The 16,506-nt window shown below is 40.3% G+C and overlaps 1 protein-coding gene across 1 annotated transcript in view; it reads left to right on the plus strand.

The window, feature by feature from the left end:
* Window positions 1-16,506, plus strand: part of VPS13B (vacuolar protein sorting 13 homolog B) — a 1,386,889-nt gene that overhangs the window by 717,077 nt on the left and 653,306 nt on the right. The window contains exon 23 of the mRNA XM_069731647.1: window positions 10,142-10,376. Within this exon, the coding sequence (XP_069587748.1) occupies window positions 10,142-10,376 (235 nt within the window). The remainder of the gene's footprint in view (window positions 1-10,141; window positions 10,377-16,506) is intronic.

Genomic DNA, 16,506 nt, shown 5'->3' on the forward strand with positions numbered 1-16,506 from the left:
ATGCAGATCTCCTCTAGAGCAGTGATGTTTTTGGCTTTTCGCTTGGCAACACGGACTTTCAACTCCCTCCAAAGGTTTTCTATAGGGTTGAGATCTGGAGACTGGCTAGGCCACTCCAGGACCTTGCAATGCTTCTTACGAAGCCACTCCTTCGTTGCCCTGGCAGTGTGCTTTGGATCATTGTCAGGTTGAAAGACCCAGCCACGTTTCATCTTCAATGCCCTTGCTGATGGAAGGAGGTTTGCACTCAAAATCTCACGATACATGGCCCCATTCATTCTTTCATGTACCCGGATCAGTCGTCCTAGCCACTTTGCAGAGAAACAGCCCCAAAGCATGATGTTTCCACCACCATGCTTTACAGTAGGTATGGTGTTTGATGGATGCAACTCAGTATTCTTTTTCCTCCAAACACGACAAGTTGTGTTTCTACCAAACAGGTCCAGTTTGGTTTCATCAGACCATAGGACATTCTCCCAAAACTCCTCTGGATCATCCAAATGCTCTCTAGCAAACTTCAGACGGGCCCGGACATGTACTGGCTTAAGCAGTGGGACACGTCTGGCACTGCAGGATCTGAGTCCATGGTGGCGTAGTGTGTTACTTTATGGTAGGCCTTGTTACATTGGTCCCAGCTCTCTGCAGTTCATTCACTAGGTCCCCCCGCATAGTTCTGGGATTTTTGCTCACCGTTCTTGTGATCATTCTGACCCCACGGGGTGGGATTTTGCGTGGAGCCCCAGATCGAGGGAGATTATCAGTGGTCTTGTATGTCTTCCATTTTCTAATTATTGCTCCCACTGTTGATTTCTTCACTCCAAGCTGGTTGGCTATTGCAGATTCAGTCTTCCCAGCCTGGTGCAGGGCTACAATTTTGTTTCTGGTGTCCTTTGACAGCTCTTTGGTCTTCACCATAGTGGAGTTTGGAGTCAGACTGTTTGAGGGTGTGCACAGGTGTCTTTTTATACTGATAACAAGTTTAAACAGGTGCCATTACTACAGGTAATGAGTGGAGGAAAGAGGAGACTCTTAAAGAAGAAGTTACAGGTCTGTGAGAGCCAGAAATCTTGATTGTTTGTTTCTGACCAAATACTTATTTTCCACCATAATATGCAAATAAATTGTTAAAAAAACAGACAATGTGATTTTCTGGATTTTTTTTTCTCAGTTTGTCTCCCATAGTTGAGGTCTACCTATGATGTAAATTACAGACACCTCTCATCTTTTTAAGTGGTGGAACTTGCACTATTGCTGACTGACTAAATACTTTTTTGCCCCACTGTATATGTGTATCTACAGTGGTATGTAAAAGTTTTGGCACCCTTGTTTCAAAATTACTGTTATTGTGAACAGTTAACCAAGTTGAAGGTGAAGTGATCTCTAAAAGGGCTGAAGTTATAGATGACAGATTTTCTGTGTATTTTATGCAGAAAAAAGGTATATTGTCACTTTTTTTACATTTTAAAAATTGTAAAACTGAAAATGGGCCAATGCAAAAGTTTGGGACTCCTTGCAGATTTATGTTTTCAGATAGCTTTGTCCAAGGTTTCAGACCTTTAATTAGCCTGTTATGGTTATGACTTGTTCACTGTCATCGTTCGGAATGACCAGGAGATGCAAATTTACCAGGTTTATAAAAATCCAACCTCTGGCCTTGTGCTTAAACAAACAGCAGCCATAGGTTCTTCTAAGCACCTGCCTAGCATTCTGAAAATGAAAATGGCAGAGGCTCAAAAAGCGAGAGAAAGCTACAAGAAGATAGCAAAGCGTTCTCAAGTTGCCCTTTCCTGAATTCAAAATATAATTAAGAAATGGCAGTTAATAGCAACAGCGGAGGTCAAGATAAGGTCTGGAGAACCAAGCGTAATGTCAGTGAGTTCTGCTTTTAGGATTGCTAGAGAGGCAAATCAGAACCCCCGCTTGGCTGCAAAAGACCTTCAGAAAGATTTAACAGACTCTAGAGTTGTGGTCTACTGTTCAGAAACACCTGCACAAACATGGCCTTCATGGAACTCATCAGAAGAAAACCTCTCCTGTGTCCTCACCATAAAATTCAGCATCAGAAGTATGCAAAAGAACATCTAAACCAGCCTGATGCATTTTGGAAACAAGTCCTGTGAACCGATGAGGTTAAAATAGAACTCTTTGGCCACAATAATTAAAGTTATGTGTTGCGAATAAAGTGCACAGAATTTCAGTTAAAGAACATCTCACCAACCATTAAACATGGGGTGGGTCATTCATGCTTCGGGGTTGTGTTGTAGCCAATAGCACGGGGAACATTTCACGGGTAGAGGGAAGAATGGATTCAATGAAATTTCAACAAATTCTTGATGCAAACATAAGACGATCTGGAAAAAACTGAAGTTGAAAAGAGGATGGCTTCTGCAAATGGATAATGATCCTAAACACATGTCAAAATCAACAATAGACTACCTCAAAAGGCACAAGCTGATGTTTTCACAATGGCACTCTGATCTGATCATCATTGAACATCTGTGGCTAGACCTACAAATAGCAGTGCATCCAAGATGACCCAGGAATCTCACAGATCTAGAAGACTTTTCCTTGGAAGAATGGAAGAAAATCCCTCAAACAAGAATTGAAAGACTCTTGTCTGTCTGCAAAAAGTGTTTACAAGCTGTGATACTTGCAAAACTACTAGGTACTAAGCATGAAGGGTGCCCAAACGTTTGCATCAACCCATTTTGCGTTTTTGTTCATTTTAAAATGTAAAAGATTAAATACATATATATATATTTTTGGCAAAAATATAAAGGAAATGTGTCATGTTTAACTTTAGACCTTTTAGAGAAAATCTCATCTTGAACTTGCTTAACCGTTGACAAGAACAGTCATTTTGACCAGGGGTGCCCAAACTTTTACATGCCACTGTATATACAAACACATAAACACGTTTCTTTAACATCTCAAAATATACGTCCAGCCATATTTAGGGGCAAGTTAAAAAAAAAAAATAAAGACATGTCTTTCTGTGTAACAAAAACGTAGCATGTATCCACCAGTTTCATTGCTTCCATTTAGAAACTAGGACATAGGCAGCAGTGCCCGGTTTACTAGCGTGTAGATTGCAGTAGCCGGGATCAGCCTGATCTAGCTCTAATGAACTGCAAACAAAAGAGGATTTTGTCACCTGATGTGCCAACACATTTTCAAGAGCAGTCATATTTTCTTGTGAGAACTTGTGGAAAGGTAGATAGATTTTTTCATTACGCGCATATGGCTGTTACTTCTGGATCTGGTTTGCAGAACAGACATGTCCGACTGTTCATGGTTAGGAACATGAAATAAAAACATATTAAAACATCTTTTTATATGCAGCATTTGAGTTGATTCCAATGAATGTTTTTTTTTTCCTTTTTTTTTGTGAAACTAGGAAATAGTAATATTCTTTATCCACTGGCTTTACTCACCCAGATCCTTTGTTCTTTATACTACACATTATCCTTAGGACTGTTCTGCAAAACCTTGTTGCTATTTGAGCATGGAGTATTGATCTGGCAACCTGTTCCATCCCTGGCTATCAGATACTTCATTTTTGGCCAATGTATTAAAGAGCAAAATAAGTAAAATATTGATTATAAAATAAAAATTGTAATTAGGTTTCTAAGTTATTTTGTTATACAGTTATACAGTGTCTGTGTGCAGTCAAAGAGTTCTGCAAGTATGAAAAAAATACTTAAGAGAAATACAAAATAATCAATATACATGTGATTTAATTCTAAAAGACTCTATGAAAGTGGAACAGTTAAAGTACAAACAGCAAGCTATAGCAATGACTAATGACAAAACTGTCTAAAGTATAGAAATAAACCATTAAAGGGAATCTGTCAGCCGTTTTTTCCTATTTGAGAGCAGCATGATATAGGGAAAGAGACCCTAATTCCATTGATGTCACTTAGTTGGCTGTATTTTACATTTTAAATAAAATCAGTGTTTTATCTGCAAGAGACTTGGTGTTTTATGCCTCTTTGTCCAACCACCGATTAGCAGCTTTCTACCATTATACAGTGTACACAGAAAGCTGCCAATCAGTGGTGTGGGCAGGGTTATACAGGGCTCAGCATTTAGAGCACTCCTAGATCTGTAACAGAGAAATCTGTGATTATATCACAGCTTCTAGACCCAGTAAACTAAGTTAGTTAACCCCTTCCCGACCTTTGACGCAGCGTATGCGTCATGAAAACCTGTGCCATTCCGACCTGTGATGCAGCATATGCGTCATGGCCGGATTGGGCTCCTGCAGGCCGGGTGAAAGGGTTATCTGTAATTTCACCCGGCCTGCAGGGACAGGAGGAGTTGTACTTTAGCCCAGGGGGGGTGGCTTCACTCCCCCTCCCCCTCCCCCCCCCTCCCCCCCGTGGCTACGATCGCTCTTATTGGCTGTTGAAACTGACGTTTCACTTTCAATCAGAGCGATAGTAATATTTCACCAATGAAAATTGGTGAAATATTACAATCCAGCCATGGCCGATGCTGCAATAGCATCCGATCCGCTGTCCGATCCCCCCCATCATACTTACCGACCTCCCGTGTGCCTCCCGGTGTCCATCCGGCTGCTGCATGGGCGCCGCCATCTTGGAAAATGGCGGGCGCATGCGCAGTGCACCCGAGGAATCTGCCAGCCGGCAGATTCGTTACAAGTGCATTTTGATCGCTGTAATAGGTTCTATCACAGTGATCAAAATTTAAAAAATAATAAATAAACCCCCCCTTTATCACCCCCATAGGTAGGGACAAAAATAAAATAAAGAAATTTTTTTATCTTTGTCCCACTAGGGTTAGGGTTAGTTCACACTGCGTCTAAGCAGTCCGTTAGACGGACTACGTTACACCACGGCATAAACGCGGTGTAACGTAGTCCGTTTCGGCCGCCATTGACAGCAATGTCAGACGCATCACTAGCGCACGCCCACAATGGGTGTACGCTAGGGATGTGCCGTCATTGAGTGACGGACCCGGAGACGCGGGCTGCAGCGTTTCCGGGTCCATCACTGCTAGCGCAGATAGAGCTAGCAGATGCTCTATCTGCGCTAGCGTGATGCAAATTTCGGCACTTGCGCTAGCAGCAGCCCATGTGCTGAACGGGCTGCTGCTAGCGCAATGTGAACCTGGCCTTAGGGTTAGGGTTTGGGTTAGGGCTAGAATTAGGGTTAGAACTAGGGTTAGGGTTAGAATTAGGCTTCGTGCACACGGTGCAGATTTGGCTGTGGATCCGCAGCGGATTGGCTGCTGCGGATTCGTAGCAGTTTTCCATCAGGTTTACAGTACCATGTAAACCTATGGAAAACCAAATCCGCTGTGCCCATTGTGCGGAAAATACCACGCGGAAACGCTGTGTTGTATTTTCCACAGCATGTCAATTCTTTGTGCGGATTCCGCAGCGTTTTACACCTGTTCCTCAATAGGAATCCACAGGTGAAATCCGCACAAAAAACACTGGAAATCCCCGGTAAATCCGCAGGTAAAATGCAGTGCCTTTTACCTGCGGATTTTTCAAAAATGGTGCAGAAAAATCTCACACGAATCCGCAACGTGGGCACATAGCCTTAGGGTTAGGGTTGGAAATAGGGTTAAGATTAGGCTGTGGTTAGGGTTAGGGGTGTGTTGGGGTTAGGGTTGTGGTTAGGGGTGTGTTGGGGTTAGGGTTGTGATTAGGGTTATGGCTAGAGTTGGGATTAGGGTTAGGAGTGTGTTGGGGTTAGTGTTGGAGTTAGAATTGAGGGGTTTCAAGTGTTTAGGCACATCAGGGGTCTCCAAACGCAACATGGCGCCCCCATTGATTCCAGTCAATCTTGCATTCAAAAAGTCAAATGGTGCTCCCTCCCTTCCGAGCCCTGACGTGCACCAAAACAGTGGTTTACCCCCACATATGGGGTACCAGCATACTCAGGACAAACTGGGCAACAATTATTGGGGTCCAATTTCTCCTGTTACCCTTGTGAAAAAAAATTGCTTGTTAAAACATCATTTTTGAGAAAAGAAACATGATTTTTTATTTTCACGGCTGTGCGTTGAAAACTTCTGTGAAGCACTTGGGGGTTCAAAGTGCTCACCACATATCTAGATAAGTTCCTTGGGGGGTCTAGTTTCCACAGAGGGGTCACTTGTGGGGGGTTTCTACTGTTTAGGCACATCAGGGGCTCTGAAAACGCAACGTGACGCCCGCAGACCATTCCATCAAAGTCTGCATTTCAAAAGTCACTACTTCTCTTCCAAGCCCCGACGTGTATCAGCGTACTCAGGACACACTGGACAACAACTTTTCGGGTCCAATTTCTCCTGTTACTCATGTGAAAATAAAAAATTGTGGGCTAAAAAATAATTTTTGAGGAAAGAAAAATGATTTTTTATTTTCACGGCTCTGCGTTTAAACTTCTGTGAAGAACTTGAGGGTTTAAAGTGGTCACCACACATCTAGATTAGTTCCTTGGGAGGTCTAGTTTCCAAAATGGGGTCACATGTGGGGAAGCTTCAATGTTTAGGCACACAGGAGCTCTCCAAACGCGACATGGTGTCAGTAAATGATTGGAGCTAATTTTTCATTCAAAAAGTCAAATGGCGCTCCTTCCCTTCTGAGCCCTACCGTGTGCCCAAACAGTGGTTTACCCCCACATGTGAGGTATCAGTGTTCTCAGGAGAAATTGCCCAATACATTTTAGGATCCATTTTATCCTGTTGCCCATGTGGAAATGAACAAATTGAGGCTAAAAGTTCCTTGGGGGGTCTAGTTTCCAAAATGGGGTCACATGTGGGAAGCTCCAATGTTTAGGCACACAGGGGCCCTCCAAACGCTACATGGAGTCAAATGGCGTGCCTTCCCTTCCGAGCCCTGCCGTGTGCACAAACAGTGGTTTGTGACCACATATGAGGTATCTGTGTACTCAGGACAAATTGTAAAATAGCTTTTGGTGTCCAGTTTCTCTTTTTACCCATGGGAAAATAAAAAAAATTGTTGCTAAAACATCATTTTTGTGACTAAAAAGTTAAATGTTCATTTTTTCCTTCCATGTTGCTTCTGCTGCTGTGAAATACCTGAAGGGTTAATAAACTTCTTGAATGTGGTTTTGAGCACCTTGAGGGGTGCATTTTTTAGAATGGTGTCACTTTTGGGTATTTTCAGCCATATAGACCCCTCAAACTGACTTCAAATGTGAGGTGGTCCCTAAAAAAAATGGTTTTGTAAATTTTGCTGTAAAAATAAGAAATCGCTGGTCAAATTTTAACCCTTATAACTTCCTAGCAAAAATGAATTTTGGTTCCAAAATTGTGCTGATGTAAAGTAGACATGTGGATAATGTAATTTATTAACTATTTTGTGTCACATATCTCTCGTTTAACAGAATAAAAATTTGAAAATTGCAAAATTTTCAACATTTTAGCCAAATTTCCGTTTTTATCACAAAGAAACGCAGAATTTATTGACCTAAATTTACTACTAACATGAAGCCCAATATGTCACGAAAAAACAATCTCAGAACCGCTAGGATTCGTTGAAGTGTTCCTGAGTTATTACCTCATAAAGGTACACTGGTCAGAATTGCAAAAAACGGCCAGGTCTTTAAGGTCAAAATAGGCTGGGTCATGAAGGGGTTAATGCACTTTGTCATATACAGACAAGAGTCACCTGCAAAATACTATATATGAAAACCTTTCCAGAGATATTAAATCTCTGTACAACAAGGTTCGATCGTCTAAATTTAAAAAATATTCCAAAGTTTACTTATCATTTAAGTATTGTACATTTAAAATCAAACATGAGATATTACCATAAGCAGCCCAGAGAAAACCAGAGTCTAGTAAATATCATATTGTTGGTTTCTATAATGTGCTAGAACAATAAATAATTATTTGACAATTCTATAATTTACCGTAATTCTTTAGTAAAGTGCTGAAACAGTTTTTGTTTTGCGTTTTACCATCTACCTGTGGTGTTGCCCATGCTGTCACCTCTGTAACAGTGTGGGAAACACCGGCACGGTAGTTCTTATCGACAGTAACGCTACCGCCGGTAAGGCCTTCAGTCAGAGCGCTGCGGGATCATGCTGTCAGATGTGAACATGACCCTGCAGCTGTGGCTGTGAACCGCCGGCGTGGGCCAATGAGACTACTGCTCCCATCGGGTCACTTCTGTCAGTGATAAGAGTGACAGCAGGTGCCGCTGACGGTAGACATATTCTCATCTGCCAGTGCCTGTGCTCACGGTTTAAAAAAAAACAAAAAACATATTCAATTAAATGGACATCATACTCACTTTAATACCTAATCTCTGAAGCTCGTGTCTCCTAGAAATAATATAAAATAATAAACCAACATACTCACCTGTCCACCGTAGTCCACGCAGTCCTGAGTGTCCCACGGCAATCTCACGTGTAGAACAGTCACAGCGGGAGATGACTGCTCCACCCAGCAGCCGGTGATACACTGACAGGCGGTAATCACTCCCGCAGTGTATCACTAAGCTACCGTGAGAGTTCACTGGAGTTCATCAGATCCTGTGCTCTCATTTACGGCACCGCTGCATGAGAACTTTCCCACACAGCAGTGCTGTCGTAAAGGAGATCACCTGAGCTGATCAGCTGATGAACTCCTGTGAACTCTCAGGGCAGCTCAGTGCTATACACTGTGGGAGCGATTACCTCCTGTCAGTGTATTGCCGGCTGTCTTTGAGAGCAGTCACATCACTGATGTGACTGCTCTCAAAGTGATCAGGATCGTCTTGAGACATTATGGATTATCTTCTCGGCAGACAGGTGAGGAATATTGTGGTTTATTATTTTATTTTTGTTGCAGAAAACGTTGGCTTTGGTGGATTAGGCGTTCGGCGAGTATGGTTCAATTAAGATTATTAAAGTGTCATTATTAAGAGTGTGTCATTATTTCAAATAAAGGACTTTATTCTGGGTGTCTGTGTTTTTATACACTATCACTGTGGGGTTAGTAATGGATAAGTGTCTTCTAGACACCTCTCCATTACTAACTTGTGGGCTTGATGTCACCTGACAATATAAAGACGACATCAATTCCACAAATATGAATCCCACTTGCCACCGCTACAGGGCAATTGGAGAAAACACCAACCACCAAAACTATGGAGTAACCATGAAGCTCCAGACAATGGTATAATGAAATATATATCTTTATTAAATATTATCAACAGTCACACAAATATAAAATGGATTAAAATAGAATGTGTGCACATATCAGGACAATTAATATGTAAAAAGTACTGAAGTATTAATTTTGCGGATTTTTTGCGGATTTCCCACTATATAATGCATTGGGAAATGTCCGAAAAATCCACAAAAAAAAGCGGTAAAAACACGAAAAAAAAACGCATGCAGATTTCTTGCAGAAAATCTCAGGATTTTCTCAGGAAATTTCTGCAATAAATCCTGAACGTGTGCACATAGCCTAAGGGTATGTGTACATGTCAGGATTTCTTGCAGAAATTTTCCTGACAAAAACCGGACATTTCTGCAAGAAATCCGCATGCGTTTTTACCATTTTTCACACGTTTTTGACGCATTTTTGGTGCGTTTTTTCTGCGTTTTTCCCAAATGCATAGAATAGCGGCAAAAACTCAGAAAATCCGCAAAATTAATGGGCATGCTGCTTTTTTTCACCACGATGCGTTTTTTCCGCGGGAAAAAACGCATCATGTGCACAAAACATGCAGAATGCATTCTAAATGATAGGATGCATAATGTTTGCGTTTTTAATGAGTTTTTATAGCGTTTTTACCGCGAAAAAACCTGAACGTGTGCACATAGCCTAAATGACAGCTCCTGACACCAAGCCTTACTACTGCATTAGCATGAAAAGGTGGTGTTGAACCAAGAAATTACATCACAAAACTTTTTTTTAATTATCTTTATTTAGCTCAAAAAAGCATTCATTGCTGTACAAAAACGCATGCAAAAAATGCATAGAAAAACGCACCATAAATACGCATTTTTTTCCCAGCGTTTCTCCTGCCAAGAGTTGCAGGAATTTCTGCAACCAAATACTCAACGTGCGCACATAGCCTAAATCTTTTGTAATTTTGTACCACTATTTGTCCTCTTAATATATTAGGTTATTCTTTTTTTGTCAATTTATTTTTATTGCTTCTTCGTAGGTGGAGATCGAGACCTGCTGTGTCTTCTTCCCAAATGACAGTCTACCTTCCCCGAGCACCATTGTGTCAAACGACATTCCAGGAACAGTGAGAAGTTGGTACCACGGACAAGCTTCCATGCCAGGAACTCTTGTTATCTGCTTGCCTCATATTAACATTATGAGTGCTGGGCATAAACGCATTGAGCCCATTCAAGAGATTCCGTTTGTTGTGCCAAGACCTATAGTGGAAGAAGGTAAAACTGATGTTACTTCTTATGCCATAATTACCTGTCTTTTATCCTTGCTGATCTTATACTGTATTAATTCATTATATGAGCCAAAAAGGTTGTCCAGTTTTATTCAAATTTTTTGTATGTTATGTTATTTTTTATTTACCAACTTAATTTGAAAACTATTTTTGATAAACCCATTTAACATTTGATTCAACTGTTGTTTGAGTCTCTTAGTATCCTCCAAGAGGGTCTGTCACCAGATTTCACAATTCAACCTGTATACAGTATTCAAGTGCTACGGAATATGTTGTTGCTTTAGAAAGAGAAAATCATTAAATTATTATTAGTAAAGGGAATCTGTCAGCAGAATGTTATGTAGTCCGAGAGCATCTTGTTGTAGGGTTAGGGTTAGATTACAGTGATGTGTCACTTACTGGGCTGTGTGTTGTTGTTTCAATAAAATCAGTGTTTAATCTGTAGGAGATGATCGCTAGAGGACTAGGTGTCTTGTGCCTCCTGGTCCAACCCCAACACTCATTAACAGTTTCCTGTTCATACTCAGTGTACACGGGAAACTGTCAATGAGTGGTGTGGGCGGTTATACTGGGCTCAACATTTAGAGCTCTGCTAGATCTGCAGCAGAGAAAACTGTGATTTGATCACAACTGCTGTACCCATTAAACTGATACATCACTAGAATTAGGGACTCTGCCCCTACATCATGCTGCTGACAGATTCCCTTTAGATAGATTTATAAAACCTTATGAGACTGCTGTACTTATCGTATTTTTTGGACTATAAGACGCACCGGACTATAAGACGCACCCTGGTTTTAGAGGTGGAAAATAGGGAAAAAATATTTGAAGCAAAAAAGGTGGTAAAATATTTAATAATATAAACATACTATTATATGTGGTGTTATTATATATAATAGTATGTTATTATGTTGGAAGCTACGGGACCAGTGTGGTGGCTGTAAAGTACTATATGAAGACGCTGGAGGGTGAGTATAAGAATGGGGGCACAAAGCTTATATTTAAAGCACCACTCCAGCACTGAAAAATAACACTGGAGTGCTGCTTTAAGAACCAATGGAGAACTATAACTCCCAGCATGTCCTGCAGAACCTATGGTATGCTGGGAGTTATAGTTCACCACAGAAGTGGCAGAGTGCTTTACTGTGTGTTGTAGTGACTAACCTTTTAATTGTGGCAGCCAGCCACTGTGGTGAAATAAAAAGCTGGAGCATCCCATGACACCACAGACCGCTCCCTCTTGTGCCTCTCCACAGCACAGGAGGAAGCCAGCAGATTGTAGTGTGGTGTCTGCAGGACCTGTGATGACATTAGAAGAGGGAGGGCTCTGTGCTGCCATGTGATGCTCCAGCTCGCCCTCTTCATGACATCACACAGGTCCTTGTGCTGGAGCACTCAGCATCCATCCAGCACAGCGCTGGCAGGCAGGTATGCAGCGATCTTGTGTCCCCTCTGGCCCCTGCTGCTGTTTCCTCCACCAGACACACAGGTCTCCCCAACTGCTGCAGGAATCTAGCTCTGGGGAAACCATGTCTGTCCCTGTGAAGAAGTATGCATTTGCTGCTCCTGACTCACTGCTCAGCTGACAGGTGGGCGAGGAAGCAGCTAATGAATATTCACTGCACTTTAATGATCCGGACCATGTGGTTTCCCCAGTGCTGATTCCTGAGCTTGGCAGGGATATTTTTCTGTCTCCTGCCTCCCAGTGCAATCCCACTCACTGCTACCCCCTCCCAAGTTACATCCCTACCATAAGACGCACCCACACTTTCCTCCCAAAATTGGAGGAAAAAAAGTGTGTCTCATGGTCAGAAAAATACGGTACTTTTAAAATCCATGCCAGAATGGCTGTATAATCCTGAGATGAGGATTCTCACTTTGAGTCGTTAATTGTATTAGCAGGAAGTTTCACTTTAATAAGGGATTACATAGCCATTCTGACATAGACTTTTAAAGTAACCAACCTCACTAGGTCTAACTGATTTGTTTATTAATATATGCTGTTTGTATTGTGGAATCTGTTTACGGATCCTCTTTAAAAATTTGTTGACAGTGCAAGTCTATGAGAAAAGGAGTCCCTGACTTAGAAGACAATTGGTTTATCAAAGCTTCTGTCTTCTCTTTATTAGCCTACATTTTGCTCAGTGAGCACTTTGTGTTGAATGGAAGGGTGGGCAGTTCTCCCCAGTAATCTGTGCTTGTGTGGAAAGAAATATAAAAAACCCAGTTTATTACAATCAAATCCATTTTCTTGTGTAAATATTCCCCATTATATGAAAACAAAGTTTTTCCTTAACAGGTATCCACACAACTGGGACAAGAATAATTTAAGTTTTCACTATCACTTATATATACCTGCAAATGAAAAGTAATACACTTTTTCCTTGTGTAATACATGTCCACTTGACGTTGCCTATTAAAGCCACATCAATAACAAAAAATAAAAAGGAAACAATTATAGCTGCTGAAATTTAGAGAGACAGAATTAAAAAAATAAAAATACAAGCTGATCATTAATGTCCATTCTGTTTTAGTCATTACCAGGTTAAAGAATAATAGACACAAAGAGGGTGAGAATTATTCATCTTTTCTTGTGGAATATACGTCATGAAATGTTATTATGTGGCAGGTGTTAGACATGTTCTGGACTAGATCACTTTCTGTGTGGTATTATTACATCTTTGTCATAAAATAGTTGGTTTCTGTTCAGATCTGCAGCTACTATTATGGTGCTGGAATAGGCCAGGACTGGTGTATGGCACCTCCACCCAGTATAGCTGGATAGCTTCCATGGGAAAAAGACTGTTCTCAACACATCAGTGCTGGAGAGGCATTACAGTGTTTATACATCTTTTTTTTTTCTTTTTTTTTTTTTTTTTACATCCTTTTTTTGTTCATTATTCATTTATTTGACTTTTCTTTGCCATTTACCTAGAAAAATAGAAATAGAAAATGGGCTGTTCTATTTTAAAATCATCGTCCTAAGAAATACAGAAAAATTATGTTGTGTTCCCGCTGCCTATTTACAAACAGCGTTATGTCCCATTGAATATGAGAATGTCTTGTAGTATAGGATGTGTTCAGTCAGTGCTGCAGCTCCATGGTTATAGGGCTTTTCTTACGAATAAAGTACATTTTAATCAATAGATCTTGAAATAACAATAAGTTCCACAATTGGAAAAAAAAAGTTCCTGTGCTGGGATAATCTTACACATGTGCCGCTGATATGTCCTGTGTAATGGCTGCTTCTGACCATTGTTAGATTATATCACATCTCATGGGCAGGGATGGAAGTGTCGTAGCTGTTTGCATTCTGACCCAATGTCAGATATGCCAGATCACCAGTGAGGCCAAATCAGGAGGTTACGCCTGTCATTTTACAAGCGCGCTCGGAGACAAAGGACTCCGCACACATTCTGTGAGCAAGTCACTTTTATCTGATGTAATGCAGCAAGAGGCAGTATTTTATACCATTTACAACAAATGTAACTCTCAATGTAATTCATGTAGCCCCCACCGTCCCCCAGGGTCATACTGACCTTTATTTCTCACCACGTACCCAGAACAAGTTGTTGCTGACTATTGAGAACATACATGATAAGAAGTATAGTCTCCTTGAAGAGGAGACCATCAGACTACTGCATCAACATATTCTAGGAATTCTAACAATTAAAGGCAAAAGGCACTTAAAGGCATACAATTAACCCTTCTATATCAGAAGAAAAAGAGAGTAGAAGACAGAAGCCGTAGGTTTGGTTCAAGACACATTTGCACAAAAATTTGTTTAAATTTTACACTGCTCTCACTACTTAAAAAAAAAATGAAAAATCAACCAATAATTCTAAAGAGATCTGTGAATAGTATTCAGTTGGTGTTTCCAAAGTCTGTGCCCTCCATGAGCTTTACAACTCTTTAAAATTTTTCTTTCTTCGAAAAAATATGAAAGCAGACCGCCTGACCGTTGCGGTTTCTCCTGACTGGCTTGTTGACAGCCTTATCTACTTTCATCCATAGCTACAAACAGGAATGATTGAAAAAAAAAGATAAAAAATTAAAATCTATTTTTGCACATAAAGTGACATGCAATCAGAGAAGTGATAGAATCTGTGGGAACGGTTGTGCCCCCTTTCCGGTCTTGGTTTACAATGGTGTACTTTGTTGTTGTTTGTTTCTCATAGATACACTAAGACGGAAAATGATCTAATTGGATCTGTCATGAATTTGGAAGGTTGAACCCAGACAATAACTTGTGGGATATGGCTTTGTATTACTTATTTGATTAAGACTTGGTGAGACCATTATTACAATGGTGTTTCCAAACTTAGTATGCATCCATTATTACAGCAGGGCTTGAAAGTTTGTGAATCTTTCAGAGTATTCTGTGAAAAAATGAAAAATTACTGCTACATTTTTAAACCACCTAAAATGCTAACAAAATTAAAGAACATTTTACAAATGGTGCTGATGTAAAGCCGACATGAGGGAAATGTTATTCATTAATGTTTTGCTGCGGTATGACTATCCGGATTAAAGGGATAATCATTCAAAGTTTAAAAATTTAAAAAAAATTTAACATTTTTCTCAAATATCTGATATTTTTTGTAAATAAACACAAAACATATTGACCTAAATTTAACATTATCATAAATTATAATGTGCCACGAAAAAAAATCTCAAAATCATTGGGAATTGGAGTTATTACCACATAAAGTGACACTGGTCAGATTTAAAAAAAAAAAAAAAAAATTGGCCCAATCACTAAGGGCCTAAATAACACAAAAAAACTTGTAGATTTTTGGTATCTGCATACTCTTACGACCTGGGGAATCGTATTGCCAGGTCACTTTAGCCATATAGTGAATATGGTAAATAAAAAAAATGGAAGCAAAAACAACACAATTATGTAATTGCACTTTTTTTTTGCTATTTCACGCCACTTGGAATTTTTTCCCATTTTCAAGTACACTATATGGTAAAATGAATGGTTTCATTCAAAAGTACAAGTCGTCCCACAACAAAACAAGCCCTCAAACAGCTATAGTGATGGGAAAAAAAAAAGTTATGGCTCTTGGAAGAAGGGGAGGAAAAACCAAAAGAGCAAAAATGGAAAACTGCAAGGTCATGAAGGGGTTAATTTTCTGCATGTATACACAACCTGTCTGAATTGTTTGAGTCCAAATTTGTTAGTTTGTTTTCTAACCATTTTTTCATCCTGATGATCAACAACGTGTTGTAAAGATCAGACTTTCGTAAATCCCTGTTCTTTATATAAAACCGTTCACTCACACCTGATTGTCGTCTCCATTGATTGATAATACCAGACTCTCATTTCACCTTCAAATTATCTGCTAATTCTAAAGGTTCACATACTGTTCTCACAGACATGTGACATTGAATAAAAATTTTCCTCTTTTAAAAATGCCCAATATTTTTTAGTCAATTGTTTCATTTATTTCTTTCTCTACTCTAAGGACTTGAGTGAAAATGTGATTTAGTTTTAAGTCAAATTTATGCAGAATTATTGAAATTTACATTTAGGATTGCTAGTGATAAAGTCCTCTTCGACTCTGAAGAGACTGTTTGCATATTAAGTTTGCCTGAAGAGCATTGTGTGGCCTATAAATCTTCTTATGTTATCTTGGCACTCTCTGTAAGGCCGGTTTCACACGTCAGTGACTCCGGTACGTGAGGTGACAGTTTCCTCACTTACCGGAGACACTGACTCACGTAGACACATTAAAATCAATGTGTCTCTGCACATGTCAGCGTGTTTTCACGGACCGTGTGTCTGTTTGAAAAACACGGAGACATGTCAGTGTTCGTGGGAGCGCACGTATTACACGGACCCATTAAAGTCAATGGGTCCGTGTATAACACGTACCGCACACGAATGCTGTCCGTGTGCAGTCCGTGTTCCGTGCAGGAGACAGCGCTACAGTAAGCGCTGTCCCCCCAGCGTGGTGCTGAAGCTGCCATTCATTTCTTCTCTCCAGCAGAATTCGACGGGTAAGTATTTTATTAACAGTGGGGGGGGGAAGGGGGCTTGGGGTGCACAGGGGTTGGGGACAGGGATCTTTTGTTTAAACACCAGAAGAAAAAAAAAAAGAAGCATTTTC

Source organism: Ranitomeya imitator, chromosome 6 (genome assembly GCF_032444005.1).
Source record: "Ranitomeya imitator isolate aRanImi1 chromosome 6, aRanImi1.pri, whole genome shotgun sequence".
Taxonomy (NCBI): Eukaryota; Metazoa; Chordata; class Amphibia; order Anura; family Dendrobatidae; genus Ranitomeya; species Ranitomeya imitator.